General features: G+C 41.1%; 2 protein-coding genes across 4 annotated transcripts in view; one reads left to right on the top strand and one right to left on the bottom strand.

Moving 5' to 3' along the window:
* The window catches only part of dennd2b (DENN domain containing 2B), a 46,587-nt gene extending 23,731 nt beyond the window's left edge, over positions 1-22,856 (top strand). For all 3 annotated transcript variants that reach the window (XM_085760470.1, XM_085760463.1, XM_085760478.1), the window contains 16 exons: positions 1,970-2,091; positions 3,008-3,223; positions 3,629-3,725; positions 3,895-3,939; positions 4,374-4,558; positions 5,538-5,647; positions 6,097-6,166; positions 8,305-8,382; positions 9,674-9,814; positions 9,991-10,139; positions 16,737-16,914; positions 18,625-18,666; positions 19,171-19,282; positions 21,167-21,406; positions 21,544-21,630; positions 22,353-22,856. In XM_085760470.1, the coding sequence (XP_085616596.1) occupies positions 1,970-2,091; positions 3,008-3,223; positions 3,629-3,725; positions 3,895-3,939; positions 4,374-4,558; positions 5,538-5,647; positions 6,097-6,166; positions 8,305-8,382; positions 9,674-9,814; positions 9,991-10,139; positions 16,737-16,914; positions 18,625-18,666; positions 19,171-19,282; positions 21,167-21,406; positions 21,544-21,630; positions 22,353-22,387 (1,907 nt within the window). In that variant the 3' untranslated portion in view covers positions 22,388-22,856. The remainder of the gene's footprint in view (positions 1-1,969; positions 2,092-3,007; positions 3,224-3,628; positions 3,726-3,894; positions 3,940-4,373; positions 4,559-5,537; positions 5,648-6,096; positions 6,167-8,304; positions 8,383-9,673; positions 9,815-9,990; positions 10,140-16,736; positions 16,915-18,624; positions 18,667-19,170; positions 19,283-21,166; positions 21,407-21,543; positions 21,631-22,352) is intronic.
* The window catches only part of vat1l (vesicle amine transport 1-like), a 321,886-nt gene that overhangs the window by 124,572 nt on the left and 173,826 nt on the right, over positions 1-23,488 (bottom strand). The window lies entirely within an intron of this gene.

Raw genomic sequence — 23,488 nt, 5'->3', positions numbered from 1 at the left:
GATTGATGGAGTGCCAGTAAATGATCTGTACACACAGACTGATGAATCACTCCCCGTGCACAAACCAGTGCTATGATTCAGCTGTCTGCATCATCCAGCTCCAGAGTGTGTTACATTTACTGTCTTAGTTTGCACAGGTGCTGTCTGCTCTGGGAACTAATCTAGGGGACTGGTGTATGTAATGAGTGATTCAAACTTTATCAAACAACACCTCGGCTACATAACACACAGTTGGACCTATGACTGTTTTTTTTTCTTCTCGATACAATGCTGTGTAATTTCCCCAGTGTAGTCACAAGCAGACTAGAGTCATGACTGACAAACTGTGTGGTTTTGTGATGCTGCCAGATGTTCTTCCAAAACTGCAACCTGTGTTTTGAGTGGTTGAGTGGTGCCACTCCACCGAGGCTTGTCCACTTTACAGATAAGCTGATATACCGACACTGTTGTTGTTGGTATAGTTTTGTTCAGTGCCTCGCCCTGCCCACAGAGTCCATTGTGTACACCGAAAATGTACAATCACAGTGTGCAGCCGAGGTGTGTCCCCTCCCTGTGTAATGCTCTGTGTCTGGGGGTGTGTTAGAGCGAGGTCTGGATGTTAGTAATCAGAGGAGTAGATTAGTACCCTCCAGTACGTAAGAAGCTATATAGACATATCATTTTCCCAGCAGGCTCTCATTACAGTATTGCTTCAGTTTAATGGGGTAGCAGGGCTACATGGGGTGAGACTAAGCCCTCTTATTCTGCTCCTCGGTTTTAATGATGCACAGAAAATCACTCCAGTAAGCTAATTTACTGCGTGACACAACATGACGCTCGAAAGGTCCCCGCCAGTGTATGTCAGCTGCGTGTGTGTGCACGGATGTGTGTGTATTTACCCCAGACAGGTTCAATAATTAACCTTAAAATAGATAATAGAACAAAGCCCTGCTTGTAGGTTAATCTTCAATGTTTTTAAAATACTCACTCGCTGTTTGAGAAGCGGAGTTCATCGAGTTTTCCACTGAAGCACTCAAGAAGAAGGAACCCAGCTACCAAATAGATTTTTGTTCTTTCCTTCTGTGCTGACAGATAACGCTGCTTTTCTTTCTTTCAAAAGTTCCCCTCATGCATTTCGACGCCATCTGGCTCTGTTTTTGTTCTTCACTGTGGTTTCTTCACTTTCTCACAACCTTTTTCAGACCCTGCCAAAAAACTATTCTCAGAGCACATGTCTGAATAGACATGGACTGTGGTGTTACACAAGTTTTCGCTTTATTGAAGTTGGCCCTCCGCCAGGTGACATCAGTGAGAGCAGTGCAGTGTAACGTTCCTTGTCTTTCCTTTTTTGCGATCATTGACTGAGGCAGAGCAGTGTCTGTCTGTGGTTATTAAAACTTCTTGGAATAAAGTTTTTTTTTTTTTAATTAAAGACAATGAATTGAAAATTTGAATCCTGGTCTGAGCATGAACTATGGTTTTTAAACCTAATTGCTCTTGCTATATGCACATTCCCACATTGTTACTTAAGCGTTTCACTCGAAAATTGAAAAAAATAAAATAATTGGGTTATTTGAACAATTTTATTACCAGACTCGAGAGTCTTAAGAAGATGAGCCTCCGCTCCATCTCTTACAGCAGACAGTTTGCATGCCTGGACAGTGACTCATCAGCAGTGTTGTGTCCAGAAGTCTCAGCTGGGCCCATGGGGCCTGCGGGGCCCGGTGCCAACAGTAACTGTTTTGAAAAAAGTGAGTCCACTTGAGCCAGCTGGGAGTGACCTTTGACTTACCTTTCATGACTCATCTCTTCTCAGACTAACCATAGGGAGGCCCTCTCGTGCCCCCGACACCCTTTACTGCCGTCTTTTTTACCCTTTCTGACCCCACAGCCTCATCTGCCTTGTGTCGGAAAGCAGCATCTGTTCACGGACCGTTGTTGGCCGACATTTTATCTGAACTGCATTGAACCTTTCCCTTCATCCCTACAGAGAAGGAGAACCCGTATGAGGATGTTGACCTGAAACGGAAGAGTTTGGGTCGGAAGTCGTGCCTGTTGGACAGCAACAGATCTTGGAGCAACATGGACAGGAAGCTGAACTCTCCACCTCAGGTAACACATGGGCCTGCCTGCAGGAATCAGCAGCACTGATGTGTTTTTTTTCTTGTAGTAGGCTAGATGTGTTTTCTGGCTGTTGTGAATCCCTCTCAGTGTGTGTCAGTGCTGAATACTGGACAAGATCTTTTCAAGAAACTCACACCTTATTTGCGGCACTCCAGGAAACAGTCTGATGTGTTTAGACCTGGTGATGTTTCACAGAAAGGCCCGTCTGCAGATTTAGCTTCCTCTCTTCAATGCTCAAGCGCTTGTCTCACTAAACAAAGAGAGGACTTCCATCATTACTGGTAGTAACAACAAGCGTGGTTTAATGCTCCTGGTGCAGCGTCTGTGTCTGCTGTATCCAAACAAATCTGTTTTGTTTCATCATAATCATAAATTATAACGGGTTTCTGCACAACAGGTCCTCTGCTGCCTCTTCTATTTCCATTATTCCCCTTTTGTTGATAGATTTTTCATGAGTTGTCGCTGTCAGCACTAACCTCTGGAACAAATACATTGTGTTTCCAGTGACTGCTTCACAATAAAAGTCCCCTTGCTAAACAGCTTTAACCCTTTTCATGTTCAGTTCTGTTTGACAGTGAACAGTTAACAGTGAGGCTGATATTAATGACATGAAATTAGAAGTAGTAAAGTTGAGGTTTATGCATTCATTGTTTCCTGTGAGAATAGTGGCTCCCACTGTTAACAGTAAAAACTACTGAATGGAAATCTTTATGATTATAACTTAAAAGGAAAATATCTTGATAATGATTCATAAAACCCTACAAATAAACAGTGCTGACTGGGTTATGTTTTCCTACTAATCTAATTTCCTCTCCAGGATAATCCAGACTTTCTAATCTAATCTAATTAACTCTAAATGAATAAAAGTCACTAAAGCTTCCATATTTCTATTTCCTCCGACTAGTTGCCTTCCAAACCCAGCAGCCAGTCCCTACGTCTGACTGGTCAGAGCGACAGGAAGAGCCACCGGTTGTCCCAGTTATCCAAACGCTACAGCCACGATGAAATGCTGCTTCTCCCTCAGAGGGGTGTATCACCTTCACCTTGTGGCCTGCTGGACGATAGCCTTTGTAGCACCAGCGATACCCTCGCCTCACACAGGCACTGGAGGATCCCCAAGGTACACACACGGCTAGATCCTACTCAAACACCTACGCTAAGTCCTAGCAGAGCTCTCTGGCTGTGTTCTCTTGTCCTTTCCTGCTTCGCAGATCTGCTTAGGTTTCACAGTCACCGTCCGAGCAGCTCTGAATCACCGCCGGTAATTCCTCAGTTTGGAAAAGATGTTTTTAAAACACATTGCCTTGATGCATGTAATTACTGCGTGGGTTTCAGCCCTCGTGGAGCCTTTTCTCAAGAAGTCTCTTTGAAGCTTTTCAATTTTACCCTTAAAGCACATCTACATTGTTTTACACTGTTACTTTTGGCCAGGTATACCCCCTACTTCTTCTATATTTAGGATTAAAGAAAAGCCAAACTTTAGATTCCCAGAGAGAACAAAGAATTTCCCCTTGTCTGCTCACAGCTGGTCCAGAGGATCAACTCCATTTACTGCACTAAACGTGGGAAGAAGAGGCTGAAGAAGCTGTCCATGTCCAATGTTGAGACTGCTTCTTTGAGGGGTAAGGGCTCTGTGTGTTCCCTTTATCCACTGGCCAGATAAGTGAGTAAATATTTGTGTCTTAGCCACCCACATAGAGTTCTCACTATATACCCCTGACGTAAACACATTTGTGGAACTGAACCTTTGACCGTAGCAAACCTTCTTGTCTGTGTCATGTCTGCCCCCAGATGACAACAGCGAGAGTGAGAGCGACTCCGATGACAGGTTCAAAGGTGAGCGTTCATATGGGGTGAGGTGCTTACACTTCTTCTTCTTCGAGTTTTGAATTTTTTTGGTCTCTCAGAGTTGTTTTTCTCAGCGCTTTTTGCAACAGCCTTTCCAGTTTTTTGGATGCAACAGTGTGACCTGGGTTGACCGAACAGACCACAGAATTGTAATTTGCCATATGCACAGATTACCAGGAGACCACACAGCATTTATCATGTCCAGATTTCGTGACAGGAGCGAACACTAATGAGATTTAGTGATGTTTTCTCTCTGTTTTGGACGCTTTAGTGGCGTCAGTAAAAATGAATTACACCAATCTGCGCATTCCCCCAATTGGCTGATGGGTAATTCCCCATGAGATCTAGATTTACACACTGGAGTGTATTTTATTTTGTTTAACATCATGATGATATGTTACAATGCTCACTTGTCTCCTCAGCTCACACCCAGAGGTTGCTGAAACTACAGTCCATCCTTCGCCGGGCCCCCAGCTACCGCACACTGGAGCTGCAGCTCATTGAGTGGCAGGAGAGAGAGCTCTTTGAGTATTTCGTGGTTGTTTCACTAAAGAAGAAGCCCAGCAAAAACTCCTATTCCCCAGAGGTCACCTACCAGTTCCCCAAGGTAAAAAGCATGAAAGTCAAACCTGAATCCTGTTGCAGCTGCTCTTTCACATTTTACACCTGACATAACAAGAATCCTCAGCGACTGAATTATTTTCACAGGGAGGAAAAATCAACAGTAACTAAAATACATGCACAGACCTCACTAGTTGTTTTAGGTGTTTTAACTCAAGAATTAGAAATCGCTCCACACATACTGACTCAGAGCCACATTATTATGAGGAGAAACTGATTTTAAAAACACTTGCTCTGCTGTCTTATCCTGTCCAGGTGACTGTGGATGGTAGAAAAATATACAGTTAAACAAATAACCAAAAGCCATGTGGACAACAGCAGTAACGATGGCAGCTTTTAAAACGTATTTGACATAATTAACATTGTGTGGACAACTGGAGATTAGGATAGAGATGAACTGTTGATTTTCAGTCTCCACAAGCAAATGTAATCCAGTTAAGTCATAATTAAACAGTCTGGAAGATGTAAATGTTAATGCCACAGGATTAGAACAAGAGCTAATTACGTATTATTAGGCTCTCTAGCGTTTTCCCACATGTGAGCTTTTTCCTGCACAATTGTGGATGCTGGAAATAATGTTACATTAAATAGGATGTTTAGCGTTGCAATTGGCTTTTTACACTTTATTGTCTAGAATGTGCACAATAAAAAGTTGTACTGTCAATTAAGATTAAAGCCTGTGGAGCCCTGGGCGCCTGTTTATTGTTAAAAAAAAAAAAGACCAGAATCTATTTGTGTGGCAGGGAAGTGTTTTTATTTATTGTTATTTAAGTTTTGGTTCAGCAGACGTGCCCCCTGGGAAAAGTAGATCTCAGCGGGCCAGAGGAGGGACTTGTTAATGAATACTGGAGGGGGCAAAGGTTGAACCTTGTATGGGAGAAATGATAGCCTGGTCATTTAGTGGTCAGACTCACACTGAAAGACAAGAAGCTGACTGCGATGCCTCTTCCCTCCTCCTCTCACAGCTAGAGAGGCCCACCAAGCAGATGAGGGAGGCAGAGCAGCGGCTCAAAGCCATTCCTCAGTTCTGTTTCCCAGATGCAAAAGACTGGAGCCCTGTCTCTGAGTACAACAGGTATGACCGTGCATAACTTTTAAACCTGTTTCAAAAACATCTCAGTCAAATCAAAGCAGCAGAGACCAAGATATTATTTACTTTTAGTCCCTAGAATGAATCAGAATAAACTGGCTACTCTTCCCATGATGCAACACACACGTCATTAAGGTTGTTTTCTCCGACTTCTGTTTCCAAAACCACAGAGCACTTTGTCTGAGTTGTGTGTTTCTCATGATGAGTAGAGCTAGTTGACTCTGCTTTGAACTTTGCGTCATCACATTACACAGCGTCGGCTGTTGACAGACATGTAAATTAAGTTTTACAGGGAACATTAACTGTGAACTGTAGTTTAAAAAAACCATTAACACAGATTATCTTTTTTGATTATCTTTCAAGTATGTAGGATAAAAATCATGTGCGTCAATTTCCATGTGTACACATTTGTTTTTGTTTTTTTTTAAACACAGTGAGACTTTCTCCTTCATGCTGACGGGAGAGGACGGCAGCAGGAGGTTCGGGTACTGCAGACGCCTGCTGGTAAGCCACTGGTTAACTCTCAGTCCTCTGCTCCCTGTTCACACCCTGCTGAGCCCTGTTTGTTGTGACTGAGCTTTTTATGTGAACATGTGATACTGTTTTCCTGTGGAGCATGGCCATCCACTGTGGCAGCAGGAAACAGATCATATAGACAAAAAAAAGTGGGAGGTGGGTTTTACTTTACTTATGGTTTTAAAAGTATATATATATAGATAGATATATAATTTCTTTTGGTTAAAACTGGCATGTATAACATCCACAGACTGATTATTATGGAAGCTAATCAGCATCATAGTCCAGGGACCTCCCATCCTCTTGTTGTTGTTCAAGCTTTCCCAGGAAATACCTTTGGTTAGCAGTAGTAACAGAAACATCTGGAATAGCAAACATTCACACCACATTGCTAGAATTTTAGTCACTACAAAAATGCACTTAAGTGGTTTGATTTCCAATGTGTAAATCTCTTGAATATGAATTGACATAAATGTATCTTACAGAGAAATAACCACACACTACTACTCAGACAGGGCTGATTCAGCAAATATTTCATAATCGCCATAAAGTGGAGGAGAATATAATACAAGGATAATTGAAAATGAAAGCTATGATTGACTCATTCAATTTAACAAGAGTTTCTCAGGAGAGGCAAAGACAAAGAGAAACCATGAAAAATCCAAACTTTGTCATTGTGGAGCATTTCCTCTTCATAATGAGGCCGGAGAGTGCTTTGAAGTTTTTTTTTTTGTTGAGTTTCCCATTTAGCTCGCGGGTGGAGAGCGTAACCGTGTGGGATCAGTGTGCGGTGGTGATTTTGTTTTGTCATTTGGCATTTCACAGTATGTTTACAGTACTACAGTGTGTATGTTCTCAAAGGTTTACTAGGAGCGTCTTCACTCCCTGTGTGTATGTGTATGTATGTATGTGCTGGGTTACAGCTGGACATCTTTCCTTTTTTCCACGCTGCTGCTCTCATGCTTCATCTGCTCTGTTGATCTGAGATTCATCTTGATAGAGGCAGATTTTAATGAAGGCAGAGGAAGAGGTGAGCTGCTCTCCTGCAGTAACTTTGTTTCCTCCCTGCTGTCTGTCCAGCAGTTGGCAGTAACCACGCATTCCTGAGGACTTGAATCAAGCACCACATAGTTGATTTAATCATCCATTTGGAAAAGCGGAGGAGAAACAAGAGGAGAAAATTGTATACCTAATATGGACAAGTGGATTGGCGTTTCTTGAGAGCCTGTGTTCATTTGTGTCTGTGTGTTTTGAGTGTCTGTGCGCCTGGTGTCTGGAAGCACATAATGGTGCATGAGAGTATAGAGGAAAGTAGATACGATCAGCAGGAGCAGATAAACCACCTGTGTTTAGGAAGTCGGTACCCACATGAAAGACTTTCACCTCAGATGACAGACTAGATGCAGTACTTCACCGTCAGTATTTAAACAACTCATCTACCATATATGATATTATCACAGTCAGACCCTTTTTATAGTTGAGTCTCAGATAAATTAAATTTAGAGTATTATTCAGCCTGTGAAAATGAATGTATGATCGCTTAATAAAGCCTGAGAAACTGTAACTTTAACATGGAGACTACACTTTCTTAGAGGTTGTTGTACGGGATAGGGGTATAATATTTGAAAGATAAAGACATGGACAGTCTAACAAATGTTAATATTTACTTGCATTGCAGAAAATATAGCACTGATTTGGGGAATTGACTTCAAATCAGATCAAATGAACTTTATTTGTTCCACAAGGGGAAATTTGTCTTAGGCAAGGGAGTTGTAACAGCTGCCCTGTACATGCAATACATACATACGCAGTACATAACATACACTAAAACAGTATCAAAGGCAAACATATCCAAGAGAAGAGAAAGAAAGAAAGTGCGGGGTGCAATAAATAGTTTAAAATACTTATAATACAAGTTCCGTTCACATTTTGGCATCTGCAGCTCTAATTTTGGCCATTTCTTTTCCAATCTGTCTCTTGTTGAGTGCAACGCTAAAATGCTGTCCTGCCCCTTTAAGGGCATTCATGGTATGTTTTCAAAACACCTGTGAATGTGCAGACAATATCTCTTCATCAGGTCTATTAACACCAGTGTCCAATGACTCTCTGTGGTTTCTCCCACACAGCCGACTGGGAAAGGACCTCGCCTTCCAGAGGTGTACTGCATCATCAGCAGGCTGGGCTGTTTTGACTTGTTCTCCACGGTGAGTTCAGTCCTGTCCTCAAACCACACACACAGACACACACACACACACATGCAGATAGACAGCTACAGCCAGCCAGTGTGGTGTTGTAGCTGTGGTTAACCCGTCTCACAGCTGAAGTAAATGACTTTCAGCAGTGAACGCCTCTTCAATGCTGAACCTTATTCCAGTATGTTTCTATTTAACCATCTGATTTCCTGAGTAAATGTTTCCTTCACTTTTGTCTCACTGTCTTAACATGAAGCAGATCTGTCACTCTGTTTGACTTTTTCAGCCTTATCTGATTTCTTTATTAATTCAAAGTGACTGAAACCAGACTGTGGAAACAAAGTTGCTGCTATATGACAATATGAAAAAGAAAAAAAAAATAGCCCGGGCGAGTTCAAAGACAGTGTGCACGCTCGCTGTATGTCCTGTATTCATGGTTTAATAATGGGAGCCTTGTGAGGTCTTTCAGTCTGCCAACAAGCTGTGATCAAAGGCTGCACGAAAGTTTGAAATATGAAGGACCTGAAATGAAAAATCTGAAATGTCAATTCGGATGTTGAGTGAAAGCATAATAACTGTGTGTGCCCTGTAGATGAAGTAATAATATACTTTAGCTATAGGTGGTTTTTATTTTGACTTGCAAACAAATTAAACGCAAAACTCTCTGTCTTGTTTAGTCTCGTGATATTTTATGACCGTATGAGTTTGAAAAAGTGCAAGAGAAAACCTCAGAAGTCAACAGTACAGCCACAAACCTGAGATGATAACATTAAATACAGATAAAATACATATTGATTCTTGATAAGTGCTTTCCTGGTAAATGGGAGAGGACGGCAGTGTTTGATTTCAGTAGGAGTTGTGTGTGTGAGAGACACAGACACAGACAGAGAGACAGAGAGATGAAGAGAGCGAGAGAGGTGATATCATATGACGAGAGAGTCTCAAATCAGCTCTGCAGACAGGAGGCAGCTTGGACGGCAGCAGGCCGACAGGCACACAGGGTGGAATTTTCCAATCACACAGGCATGGAAAGACATTCAATTGCTATTTTTCAAAACAGAAAAAGAATACAGAGTCCCAGTAGTCAAACACATAACAGTATGTTTCCATTAATTGCCGCCATGGTCAATAACCTCGATGACTGTGCACTTTTTTTCTCCTTTTTTTTTTTTGCCTTCCTTGGCTCTTTATACAGCTTAGATAAAAACCCAAGGCTCCTTTCATATTAGCATATTCACAGTGAGATTTATGTTGTGTTGATGTTTAAACAAGTCGAAATATATCACTTTCCTTCCTGGTTAAGATCCTGGATGAGGTGGAGAGACGGAGAGGCGTCTCAGCGGCCCTGGTCTATCCCTTCATGAGGAGCCTAATGGAGTCGCCCTTCCCTGCACCAGGGAAGATTATCAAAGTGAAGACCTTCCTGCCTGGCGCAGGAAATGAGGTCAGAGCTGCTGACGAAGCAGAAAACACCTGCTTTTCATTTCACCACTTCAGTTGTGCCCAAATAATTGTTCCACGTGATTTAAATACATCTGTGTGGAATATAATCCTCTTAGTTAATAAGATCCAGAGGCTGTGATGACTCAAAAGTCACTTTTTTTTTTGGTGCACGTTCAGGTCATCGAGCTGAGGCGGCCCACCGACTCCAGACTGGAGCACGTGGACTTTGAGAGTCTGTTCAGGTGTCTCAGCGTACGACAGGTGATCCGAGTCTTTGCCTCGCTGCTGCTGGAGCGTCGAGTCATCTTTGTGGCCGATAAACTCAGGTGAGGCTCTATCATTATTCTTAATTATAATCTCCCTGCAGATGGACCATCATTTCCAAAATATACAGTTTCAATTAGATTAAAGAAAGTCATTAAATTTGCCTCTTTGCAATATCTTCCTATTCGAGGTTTTCTCTGTCACTAATATTGAAGTGGCCAAAATATGTTATGTTCTAATAACAAATAGGGAATCCCTTTTAATTAATTGATCACCCATCACCTATGAAGCACTGTGATAGAAGGGCAACCCAACACCGATCATGGTCATATTATATAGTTGAGCTCCAGTGGTATGAAACTTTTATGTTTTCCACAGCTCTTACTTGTCTGAATTCAAGACATATCTCTTCCAAAAAAATGTTCACACTTACACTGTGAGGTCGACAGTCAGCATGTGTCTCTCAGCTTGTCTGTGGTATAGTTGCAATGTTTGTTCACGGACTCACAGGCACATGACAGCGGCATTGTGCTGTGGTTTTTCGCCTTTGTTTGTGTGTGTTGAACTCTTTAATTATTGCGTGTTAATTAGTATCATGAAGCCAGGCAATAGGCCAGCCAGTCAGCCGGCGACGGTTTAGATACCAGGAGAAAAGTGGGTCACAGTAATGAGAGTCACTACCAGAGGAGAGTGGGATGGGTCTGATAAGATGCAAAGAGTCTCAAAGGACTCAGTGTCCCAGTCTGTCCTCTTGTTGCAGAGCAGAGAGGCGGACTTTTTGGAGTATTGGAGGCAAGGGTGGAGTGGGAGGAGATTTGAGGAGAGAAGTAATCTCTCCATGTATCAGAGCCCAGTTTAAACAAACATCAGTGGGGGCAGTGACTGTGAGGGGAAGGAATGCACTTCCTGTGTCCGCGACTCTGCCCTCCATGATCTGTGGCTCAACTGTCACCATTTGACTTATGATGGCACGTTCACTCCCTACGTTTGAGTGGCACCCTCTGTGTCCCCGGGGGAAATCGGCCTAATCTTCTCATTACCAGAGGTGATGATAACATCGAGGAGTCATTGGGTGGGAATCATGAATTACAATATCATCATGATATATTGCCTAGTAACGGGCAATTATGAGAGTGTGTGATATCTCGCCACAGCAGTCATTTATGATGCCATCGTAATATCTGTGTGCCTGAGGAAATAAACACATTAAATAGGTGAGATTGAGAGAATGAGATCATTCAGTAAGTATTCGGAAATGCTTTTGACTTTCAAATCACAGTTTTAAAAAAAAGTGTATTTTTGTGGTTCCCAGAGGATGAATCCTAGTGACTTTTCCTTTTGCACCACCATCAGGTTGTTATTTGTGTTTTTTCATGAAATCATGACTTTCATATTTGCTTAGAGATAGTTTCTGATAATAGCTTCAGCGCTACAGTATTTACTGTAGCAACTGTTAGAATGCAACTGTTGAAAATGCTACACCAAGATGATGGAGGTGGTAAACACTATCCTTGCTAAACATTAACATTGTCATTGGCAAGCCACCAGGCAAATTTAAATTTGCCAACAAACGTTGAATTACTGTGAAGCAAAGCATCATTTAAAACTTTACAGAAAACTGAAATAACTACAAAGACAGAAAATGACAAATGCAAGTTCTATAATTTTGTGGCTTAAATATGCAGTCTCTTTGACTGATGCCTCTTACTGTACTGTATGATCTGCTTAAACTACGTGTGCGTGTGTGTGCAGATTTAAAATGTGCATGTCTCCATGTGTGCATGCAGAGCTGTGTTTTGGTTTCTTCAGAAAACAGTGACAGGGCCTCACTGCAGCATTAATGACTTCTATGATAAAAAGGGCTGCTCCCTCTGGGGCTGTGGTACATAATCCATTCCCAAAATACCTCACCAGCTGAACATGATGTATGCTTCTTCCCCTTAACATGTACAGTATATCCAATACAAACAGGAACCACAAGGAAACGCCATGTTAGGCAATAGTTCTCTGTGGGGTCCTGTGACGCTTGTTTCTTTGGCATGTTGCGTTCACTTAACTCTCGTAATATTACACTGAAACCTTTGTTGTTTTTTCCACAGAAGTTGTTGCTTTTACATGAAAGTCTGCACAGACAATTTCTTTTAAGTGGTCATTCACCATCTGATGCCTGTAATAACAAGTCGGATGCCTAATCAGATAAATTCATCATCAACTATGTCACTCTGTAATAGCTTAACTCAATTGACCTGCAGATGTTGAATGAGTTTTGTCAGTGTTGCAGACTTGTGTAAACAACCTCGGTCAGTCCTCAGGCTAGAGTTGAGGAAGGTTGCCAAATTGTATGTGCATGTCTGGCTTTATCTTCTGGCATGGCAGTGAAATACTCCTACAGTAAAAGTGTTACTGCGTAGTAGATTTGGATGACTTTCCCTGCTGTGCTCCTCCATTGTTAAGATTAGAAATACAAAAAAAAAATCTCGTGCCTTCCTGTGCATAAATCCAATAAACTGTGCAAATGAAAAATGCTTGTTTAACTTGCAATTTGAACTCTCCGTAGCTGCAATAGACATAGACATAGATCTTTCTCATACTGCAGTTCACTTAAAGGAAAAATAAGCATCATCATATCTATATAATATGACGCGTGTGCTCAATGACTGTCACCTGATTTATTCACCTTTCTCTCAAAGATCTGCCCATTTAGTTAATTTCATTGTCTGTTAAATACTTTTCTCTTATTTAAATTTTGATTAAATAGATTCAAATGATATTTAATCGCCAGGATGCCTTGTTACAGAAAGTACATGTTTCATATGTCGACTGAAGAAGTAACGGAGGGTAATCAAGACAATATAATGAAAGATGAGAAGTCTATGTTTGAGGGGAAGAGGGCGGAGACTGTAGAAGGAAACTAAACAATGGCTTTTGAAAGCGTTTTTTCATAACCACGGTAAATTAATCAGGCTCACTTTTCCATGGTAGAGCAGGTTGTTTGAGTTTCACTGCAGTGTCTCATTACTGCAAACTTAGAACTAGTTATTAAACAGCGTGATTAAAAGTGCAATGTATGTTGAGTGTGCGGTGACATGTTTTCTTTTTGTAATAATCCAGGGTTTGGAACCGAGTCGGAGGAATGTAGAGCAGCAACACGTTTTGCAGATGTATAGTCTTATGAGCGATGATGGTGACTGTGATCCTATGACAGGGAGAATTATTGCCACAGCTTCTGGTATTTTTTGTAATCAACAAGTGTGGCAGTTATTTCATTCACAGTCATTTCATTTAGACACTTTCTGTAACATGCTCTGCGGAGCTGGCACCTCGACTAAACCGCTTTTAACAACTTAACCGGTTTCCCATGTGGTGTTTGGCTCGGACATGGAGTGAAATCGACACACTGTAAACATGTGAAATGTTGCCGTTTTTTTTCTTTTTCTACGAGTCAAGAAAAGCTTTGGCCATCACCGGAGCCTCACCAGCTGATTTTTACATCAGTGTCCCGTCTCGTGAATGTTTACACCCACATGTAGACACATATACACAAACACCTGCACACATTCATCTGCTCTCTAGACAGCCTTGATCAAACTCAGACGCTATTGTGGATTTAATAAGAACATGTATAAAGTTTCCCATCAGGAAGCCATTTCTCATTGTAAAATGGCTTCTGCTGTTGCCTTCTGTGGAGCCGAGACCGAGAGCCGGTGGCTGGAGATGCTTATAGACAGGAAGTGAGGGAAAACCATTTGGGGACTAAGGGAACAGAGAGCGCTCTGCTAGTGTATTGAAGTTCACCATATGTAGCTTGTCATAGAAACCCTATAGGTTTGTGTGTAGTCTGCTGCCCTTTACATGAGGCTAGGTGTTATTTTGGGCTTGGGAGGAGCTTTTAACAGTGAAGAATGGTTTTGCAGAGCTTTGCAGCGCAGCCCGCCGCTGTCTGACAGCTCTGGTTTAGTCTCGTCCTCTTTGTCCTCCGTCTCTGGAATCAGTCTTATCCTCGGCAGGACTGGTGGTAGACACACTGCATTTCTTTAGCAGAGCTGTGAAGCATGTGCTGGTGCAGGCTTCTGTCTCCCGCCCTCTCTCTTTCTCAAACACTGAGATTTTCCCTCCCCCTCTGGGCTTCGCAGACTAAGCCTCTCGATCCCATGTTTCCTGGAGTATCTGCCAGTTCTGCCTCACACACACACACACATACACACACATACACACACATACACACACTACACCAGACCTAGGAGAGCTAATATGTCAGGATTAGCTCCCAAACCTCAACACATAACAGCCCTGCTCAGACCTCACCTCTGCAGAACTGGTTCCTGTCTCTTTTCCCAAGTGCGTGACCATAAATTTATGTGACTTTTGTGTGTGTAATCAAATTGAAATTAATCAAATGAATCTTAGTTTATGCACGTGCGGTTGGTGTAATTTTTTATTTTCCAACCAATCCACAGATAGATTTGTTGGCTTCAGTTAGGATCACTCAAAACCATCTGTGTTAGTTAAAATGCAACAGTAGCCAGACCAGGATCAGCTTTGCCCTTCTCATTTGCTAATAAGCATTAAACTGAAAGTACAGCTGAGCGCCTGATGGGAATGTAATTAGTTTTTCAGGTTTTTGGTCATAAACCAAATGATTCAACAAAAGAAATTATGGCAAGCCACCAAATAGTCACTAATGTGCTGTATTTGCGTCTAGACCAAAGTCATGTACCAACCAACATGCCCATCCCTAGAGCCTGTCCTCTTGTGTGGCTAAAAACCACCATAAAGTATAATCCAATTTCATACAACCACTCTGCAACCCTATACTTATCTTCATATTCAAACCCAAAACAATGAAACTTCACCAAATTCATTCACCAAGAGAAAACAGTGAATCTAAAATGTCCCTCTGCTGATGTTGTGCTTCACCTATCTGTGGAGACATTTTCTTGTTTTTCTATGACACGTGAACCGTCTGGGGGTCTGAATCTAACGGGGGAATGTCCCTTCCTCCTTCCAGAGTTGAGTGGCAACCTCTGGTAGTGCAGCGTGTTTTCATTGCAAGTTCATCTTCTCCCCAGAGTGTGCGGTCAGGGGAACGAGTGTAATTGATCCTTTTGGTATCAGTGGTGTGTCGGGCCACGTGTAGCCCGTGGCGAAGGTTTTTCTTGAGATCTGTGCCCCATCACTCCCTGTTGGAACTCGTCAGACCTGGGAGAGACGGGATCTGGTAGGAATTATCAAGCCCTCCTCAGGCAAATGGAAATCAGAGCGGCCAAAGCAAAGCTGCAAGTGCTTCGTGATCTGAGTGAACTGGAAAAGACCGAATGCTGCGGTTATATCGTAGCCTTTGGGTTTGCACTGGTGTAATTCTGCTTTCACATTTTTAAAATCTTGGCAAATTGACTCATGGGAAGTGAAGATGAAACAGACTTGTGGCAAACACACAACCTGGAAGGGTATTGTTGAGAAGTTAGTGGGAGGTTTGTCATTTGCCTCAGTGCTTTTCTGATTCTGGTGCTGGTCTCGGCTCTCTGTGCAAATGCTCCAGTAGAGTTTCTGTGGGCTGAAACACACAGTGTGAAGGAGGTCACATAAAAGGGAGTAACTTGTGTTTACTTGGATGTTCAATCTGCTGTTGATGACAACGACCACGGAAAACATTCCTCATTAAAAGTGTATATCTCTCAAGTGGGGTGCGTTTGCATACCATGTTTGATCCCTGGTCTTGTTCTTGATCCATACTGATTTAGTGCTCATTTGTGTGTTTGAGTGAGTGTGAGTGTGAGTGTGTGCGCGTTTGGACCCACAGTTTATTTTCACTCTCTTTGTGTACATGGACCGGACAGTATGTAGAGGACAGAGGGGAGGAGGGTCAGCCACTGTCAACAAGCGACGGATCGTGAGAAAGACAGGCTGCTATTTGTGATCTCGATGTTATACCACAGCTGTCGGAGTTAAACCAAATTGGTCCTTTTTGGTATTGCGTCAACAAGCTTCCAGCTTAACTATAGCAGCATGTCAGAGTCACGCCACCCCCGTAGACCGAGCACTGTAATGTCACAATAATGCATTTTATTGGACCTCATTGTGGTTTTAAGTAGCTGGAGTCTCAACTCCACAATCGGGGGAGGTGGAGGTACAGCAGATAAAAAGTTCATTCATTTGCCCAGAAGTCGTTGTGTTTGTGTTCGAGTGTACGAAGTTTCTGTTGGATCTCGCTGTCCCTCACATGAGCCGCAGGAAGAACAAAGTGTCAAAGCCAGTGGTACATAGCTGAGCTGTTACGGCTCATATAAAAGTAACATTCAGGGAAAAGAGGATCAAATCGTCAAATAACCTCAGGAAAGAGCTTAGAGATGGAAATGCTGTTCAGAACGCAGCCCAGTTCCACAGTTTGAAGGACCTATTTATATGTTTTCCTGCTTTTTACAGAAGTTCATAACAGTAGCTCATATTTATAGGAAAATGTACCCGACAACATTTCATCCCACTCTCAGCCTTCAAAAATAAACTTTTTCATTATCTACTGAAACATCTGCCTGTGTTGACCCTGTTTGGTTTAATCTGGTGTGTCCTCTGCAGGGCGTTGGTCGGTGTGTGTGTGTTTGTAAAGGTGATTGATGGTGTGTTGTTTTTCTATCTTTTTTTTTTTGCACGCTCATCATCAGCACCCTGTCCAGCTGCATGCTCGCAGTGGTGGCGCTGCTCTACCCCTTCTCCTGGCAACACACCTTCATCCCCGTACTGCCAGCGTCCATGTTGGATATCGTCTGCTGTCCCACGCCCTTCCTGGTGGGGCTGCTGTCCAGCTCGCTGCCTAAACTTAAAGAGCTGCCTGTAGAGGAGGTGAGTGCAACATCTCTGGATTTTCTCTCATGATCTGCCTCCATACTCACAGATTGATGTCTCCTACGTCCTTCATCTAGATGATTCAGATTTTTCTGTCACTGCCACTTTATTCTTGTCCCTCTCTGATTGAAGCCCACTTCTTGGAATAGTGGCTATTAGTGTCATGGCTGATAAATTACAATAATACAGACTGATCCTAATTGCATTATAAATTGATCAGTCTGGTGACTTCCAACCAGAAGAGAGGATTCAAAGCTGTGGCCTTGTTTCAAGACTGGACAAGAGCAACTTAAAGCTGCATTAATTAGTTAGTTAGTTTCCGTTTATTTCGGACATGTTAAAAGAAATAAGAAATAATACAGTAATGGACAGACATAACAAATAAATACTTTACAAAGACAACACATGAAAAAATAAAAATAATTGAAAATGAAAATAATTTGATTTTTCTTGTTTTTTTTTCATATCCGAAAAGGAGTGGGAAGAAGTAAAACTTATTTACTCCCACCCCCTATTCATAAATTAGCTATCAAGCTTCCTTGTCATTATAATCTATACAATAAGTTAATTTATAAGTTTATTTAGCTGGATTTATTCTAATATAGGTTGACACATGCACTGTACTGCACTGAAAGAGTTAAATCCACTGAGAATAGTCTGTGCATACTAACTTTCACACCAAGTGCTCAAGCTGTAAAGACGGACAGTTACACCTTGAGGTGGACGAACAGTCCACGTCTTTACTTGAAAAGTTTACCACCTTCTCTGCGTAAACAGTGTCACAGCTCTTGTCAATCAGATTTATTTGTCTTTTTAATATTGGTTGTTTGGTTGTGTGGTTAATTGTTTGCTGTTGTTTTTGGATTTTTGTACAATTAGAAAAAGCTGTGAACGCACTATTGACATATTATCACTTGATTAAGATGTTATGTTGCCAACATTCACAAAACTTTATTGCAAACAGGGCTAGTAACAGTGACAGTTTGGTAAAAGATGCTGAAATCTCTTCATGTAGCTGATGTGACCTGCAGCACTGGGTGATAATAACGTCTTCATTTGGTTAAATTGACCCCAGTCACATTACACTACAGTACATTACACATAGTTAGGTTCATCCATTGTTTGATATGTGTGACAGTATTGATCAGTGCAGATTTATTAAAACAGAGATAGTACCTGTGGTTGATCGACAAAAAAAAGTATTAAATAAACTATTTTATTTTGGTTGTTGAAACATTTCATCAGGGGGGAAAAAAAGCAGAACTAAACTTGGGCTTAGGGAGCTTGTGATTGTCATTTCTCATGAGCAGTTTAGCTATTCTATTTTTTTCTGAATAATTATTTTGTCTTTAGAAGCTATCACAGCTTTGTTTTGTTTACGCAGTGACAACAATTTCATCTACTGCACCGAGACCTTGTCATTCACAGTTAACACTGAACTGTTAATGTGCTGTCAGCAGCATCATCTGTCTGCTTACATTAGTTTTTCTGCTGCTGACTGACGGGTGAAAACATTTTTTAGAAAGGTGCTTTAGATCTGAACTTTTTTGTGCTTTATGATTCTTGACTTTACTCCGATTGTGTTTTGAGTGGAGCAGATGTAGCTCTCCTGCAGGTGAAATCAACAGCTCTTCTCTACATGTGGGAGATAAGAGGCTTTTTTCCCATTACCTCTGAAGAATGACATGCTCTTCTCTTTTTTCACAGGCTTTAATGGTCGACCTTGGAACTGACCGATTCATCCGACAGGTTAGTCCACAAAAACTTACAGATAAAAGAACAAACTGACCCTAAAGATAGATGAGATTTTCTTTAAAACATCAATAGACATTTCATTCCTGCATCTAAGCAGGTAAAAATACAGGAAACACAAGATTAGAAAAAAGAAATAGACATTATGGAAATTATAATGGGACACAAAGGAAGAAAAAAACAAATGTGTCTGCTGGTGAAATATGGTTTACAAGTTTCTTTCTTTTTTTTTTACCATTTAAATGTTCACATACAACATGCTAAAATATTAGTAAGTCAGTAAACTGTCTGACAATTCCCATCTAAAGCTTTATATCTAAAGTTGTGAGCAAACATTTGGTTGAGTTGGACTGTTTTTACTTATTTCAAAAGTTACATGGTCTCTTTTTAAACATGGCTGTAAAACGTGTGGTTTGTTCACTGACTCTGAGCCTTTGAACGTTACTCTCCTAAACACTGTTGTTTATCGCTGGCGGCTGCAATGTTTTTGATTGTTTATAGATGGACGACGAGGCCTCGCTGTTGCCGCGGAAACTTCAAGCGGCTCTTGAGCAAGCGCTGGAGCAGAGGAATGACATCATCAATCAGGACTCTGACAGCGAGTCAGACGAAGGTGAATAAGTGACAAATCATGTCTCCCGACCAAGACAGATGTTTTTCTTTCTAACGAGAACAGCAGAACATGTTCAGTCCAGACTTTTCATGAAACTCGCTGGGAAATGAGTCACAGAGGTGATAACAGGGTTTCGGTGATGAAAGGTCAGGGTAGAGTTGACTGGTGGCACATTTTGCTTAATTTTTCATGGGTACAATGGATTTATCACTCAAGTAATGTCAAGGTGAAACAACAAGGTATCCGCGAGGTCTTAAAAAGTCTAAAAAATCTAAAATTTGAAAATCTAAATTTTAGGCCTTAAAATGTCTTAAATTTGTTGAATTATTGTGTTCAAGTCTTAAATCATTTTAAGACAGGTCTTAAATTTTCTTATGCCCACCATAGGCGAGCATTTCACTCGCATTTGCCCCTAAAAAAAATACATGTGCGAACCGGGAAAGTCACAAAAAAGAAAGATCACAACCTGCTACAAACAAGCCTAACATGCAACTTATATATTGCAATCAATTTCTAATTTTGTGACTCTGCATTTCTTTTGTACATTTTTTATTTGTCATGATACTGTAGGTCTTAAATTTCATCTATAATGGCCTTATAAAGGTCTTAAAAGTCTTAAATTTTAGCTGGTGAAATCTGCAGAGACCCTGAACAACCCCAAGTTGGACAATGTGTCTAATACTATAATCAGGTGCTCTTTTTCTTTTCTGTTTTGCAAAGTTGCATCTATAGGGTAATATCTGGTTTTATGTCTGTACCTCCTACAAGGTTCTTGGCTTTCACCCTGGTGACCTGGATTCAACTCCCGGTCTGGAAACTGGGTGTTTATGCAGGTTTAATCCGAGGGGATCAATAATAGGTTTAGTGTTTTATAAAGTTCCACGATGCTTCGCAAGGACGTTCAACTGATAATCATACAGAAAAACCTTCTTGTTTCCAATCGTTGCATTAATAAGTGACAGCACCTTCTGTGTGTGCTCTCCACCAACAGTTAACACTGTCTGTGCTTGTGTTACATCTGCTGCATGTCAGTCACAACCTGTTCTCACGAACCTGCCAACCAAAGCAAAACACTGCAGCCCTGTCTCATGAATGACAGGAAAGACCGAGCTCTGCTTTTACTTTACTGCTGCACACAAATATTATGCTTCTTGAAGACACTCGTCAGGCCTGGGAGCTGCTCCTGATGGCTGCTACTCACTGCACAAAACAGCTAATATGACAGGACAATAACAAACACCTGCAGTATCGCACTTTAATTCATCGTGGGAGTGCAGGAAGTTGTCCTTGGCCTGACAGTTACAGTTCTGGTTGTGCCAGTCTTCAGGTTTTTTTCTTTTTTTCTTTTTAACTTTCACTGAGTGTTTTGATGTTTTGTTCAGGGAAGATTTCTTTATCACAGAGTTCATTCACCTTCAGAGGATTTTCTTATATCAGAAACTTCACGTACAAATCTTTTCTGTCTCCGTGCAGCTTTGTGCTTTCAAAAACTTGCTCAGATTTTCCAGCAGCTCTGGTCTCGTTCTATACTTTTGGCATACTTTGACAGCACCGATGTAAGAGAAATAGAAGTAATAAAGAGGCAACCGCATTATTATTATGTCATATAATGCGGTTCATTTTATTCATATTGATACGACCAAGAGTTATGGGTTAGGTCCCTGAATATCCGCACAGTGAACAATGGCTGTGGGTAGATTTATGTGGCTGTGAGTGTTCAGCCAAACCAGCTATTCTTCTTTAATATTACTCTGAAAATCTGGCTTTTTCTATGGAACATGCCACACAGTTTGAGATATCTGTTTTATTACTTTATTTTAGATAGTGATACGAGTAATGTGAATAACTGAACTGTGATTAATCCCCTGTCGTTTCTGTCCACAGAGTATAACTCCCTGAACAGCCTGGTGTCAGAGGCCTTCATCCGCTTCTTTCTGGAGACCATCGGCCATTACTCACTGTTTATCGCTCAGAATGAGCGCGGAGAACGCGTTTTCCAAAGAGAGGCCTTCCGCAAGTCTGTGGCGTCTAAAAGCATCCGGCGCTTTCTTGGTGTCTTCATGGAGTCTCAGATGTTTGCAGGGTTCATTCAGGATCGAGAGCTGAGGAAGACCAGGGCTAAAGGTAGGCTGTCAGTAGTGTCCATGGATTTCCACCTCTACTACTTTGACTATTCATTGTTCATCAGAAGTTTCTGTACTGATACTGACATCTAGTGGCTGAAAGTTATTTTCTCACCCCTCCACTGACTGTTCCTCCAGGTCTGTTTGAGCAGAGGGTGGATCAGTATCTGGAGGAGCTACCAGACACTGAGCAGAGTGGAGTCAACAAGTTCCTCAAAGGCCTTGGTGAGTCCTGCAGCAGACACGCCTTCAGATTCCAGGAGTTTTTGATTGTTTAACAAGTTAAAAATGCAGCATGCAGCATGAATCCCTTAGAGAGACATTTCAAATATTTTCTGTCTAACTTCTTCTTCTTCTTCTTTTTTTTTTTTTTTTACAATCTCACACAATGTCTTAGAGCTGCACACCAACTTTTTTACATAGTTACAATTGCTGCTCATCTCCTCAATCCAGACTTTAACTCATAAGTATCTAACATGACGGTCCTGATAAGTCTGTCTGCACTAATAATAAGGTCAAAAATGTGGCTGTTCTTATAGTTTGACTTCACTTCAGTTTCACTTTGACAATATAAGGCTGTTTTCTCAGTCCTCTCTCTTAAATACTTCAACAACATTTACATATTTAGAGTTTTTTCAATAAGCATAAAGGATCTGATGTTATTTTAACATGTAATTAAAGTTTATTTTAGCTGAAAAGTCACATTATACACAATTTATTATTCAAAGCAGGTTTTTTTTGTTTTTTTTAATCTTTAAACATGTCTGTAGGGGATATTAAAAATCTGATCAGAAAACCCACTGATATTCAGATTTAGAATTAGGATTAAATCAGATTTAACCTTATGTAGTCTTAGCTTTACTTAATCCCCATATACTCTGTAACCAGAATTAAATGTATCCTCTGCATTTTACGTGAGTTAATGGATTTGTTTTAACTGTTTTTAGGGAATAAAATGAAGTTTCTCCATAAAAAGAACTGAGGGGAACAAACTGAAGACCGGATGTCTCACATCTCTGCATCATGATGACTTCTCACTTTTTCGTCTTAAGCCAAGATGTTTTTTTTTTTAATGTAAACATGTACATATTTTTTTCACTGTAAACTGGCTGTGATACTCTTCAGTGTATGTTCATAATATCTTATGAGATAGTGATAGCAGGACGGTACACAACGAGTGAGCTGTAGAGTAACCACTGATGTCCAGGCGTGCTTGTGACGAGTGATTTCAGAGTGTCTGAGTGAGTGTATGCGACTTATATGGGCATAGATGTACAGTTCATACAGTATGTATTCATTTTGCATTATTTCACCACAGTGTTGTCCTCTGTTTAAGGAGTGTAAACCCCATTCGAAAACTGTACATGCACCAAGACAATGAAGAAAATGATTGTAACTCTTCATAGAGTCTCTGCAATCTTTTATTAAAAATGCATTAAAATGCTTCAAATACCTGAGTGTACACAGTGTTGTGTTTACTAATAACATACATGCTAAATGTTTCACTTATTATGTGTTGGATACTTGTTATATCGGAATAACCTTGCTTTTTTTTTTAATACCAAGATTTCAAAAAGAAGTAACTGAATGTGACATTTCCTGTCATACCAGCCCCAACAGCCTGTTATCAACAACAATCATATTAACACAACCACAGCTATCAAGGCCCTAAGCATACAACAGATAGCACATTTGGCAAAGGAAAAACATAACAGATTTTGCGAGATGATATAAAATCACCTCTTTTTACATCTCACATCTCAATGACAGCTTTCCCCAAAGCGATGTGTTGGGAGAAGCTGGCAAGATCCCAAAAGGCACAGTTAGTCTAGCACCAGCTACCACATGTTGCTGGTAACCTAATTACGTCTGCACACATCATTCTGGTGGCTGTCAGTGCCATGCTGTTATCAGCTCTGCTAACTGAGAGGCTCACTGTTGACTCCAGTCGCCATATTAGTTTTCCCCCTGCTTGTGTCCTTCATAGCAATTAAAGGTGACATTTAAAGTAAAGTAACTGTGATGAGCATCAGGTGTAAAAGCTGCACATGCACAGCCAGTGGTTGAAGAAGTATACACTGTA

Source organism: Trachurus japonicus, chromosome 3 (assembly GCF_045865225.1).
Source record: "Trachurus japonicus isolate A0001 chromosome 3, Traja_1.0".
Lineage (NCBI taxonomy): Eukaryota > Metazoa > Chordata > Actinopteri > Carangiformes > Carangidae > Trachurus > Trachurus japonicus.
This window is presented reverse-complemented; position numbering and strand designations above follow the sequence as displayed.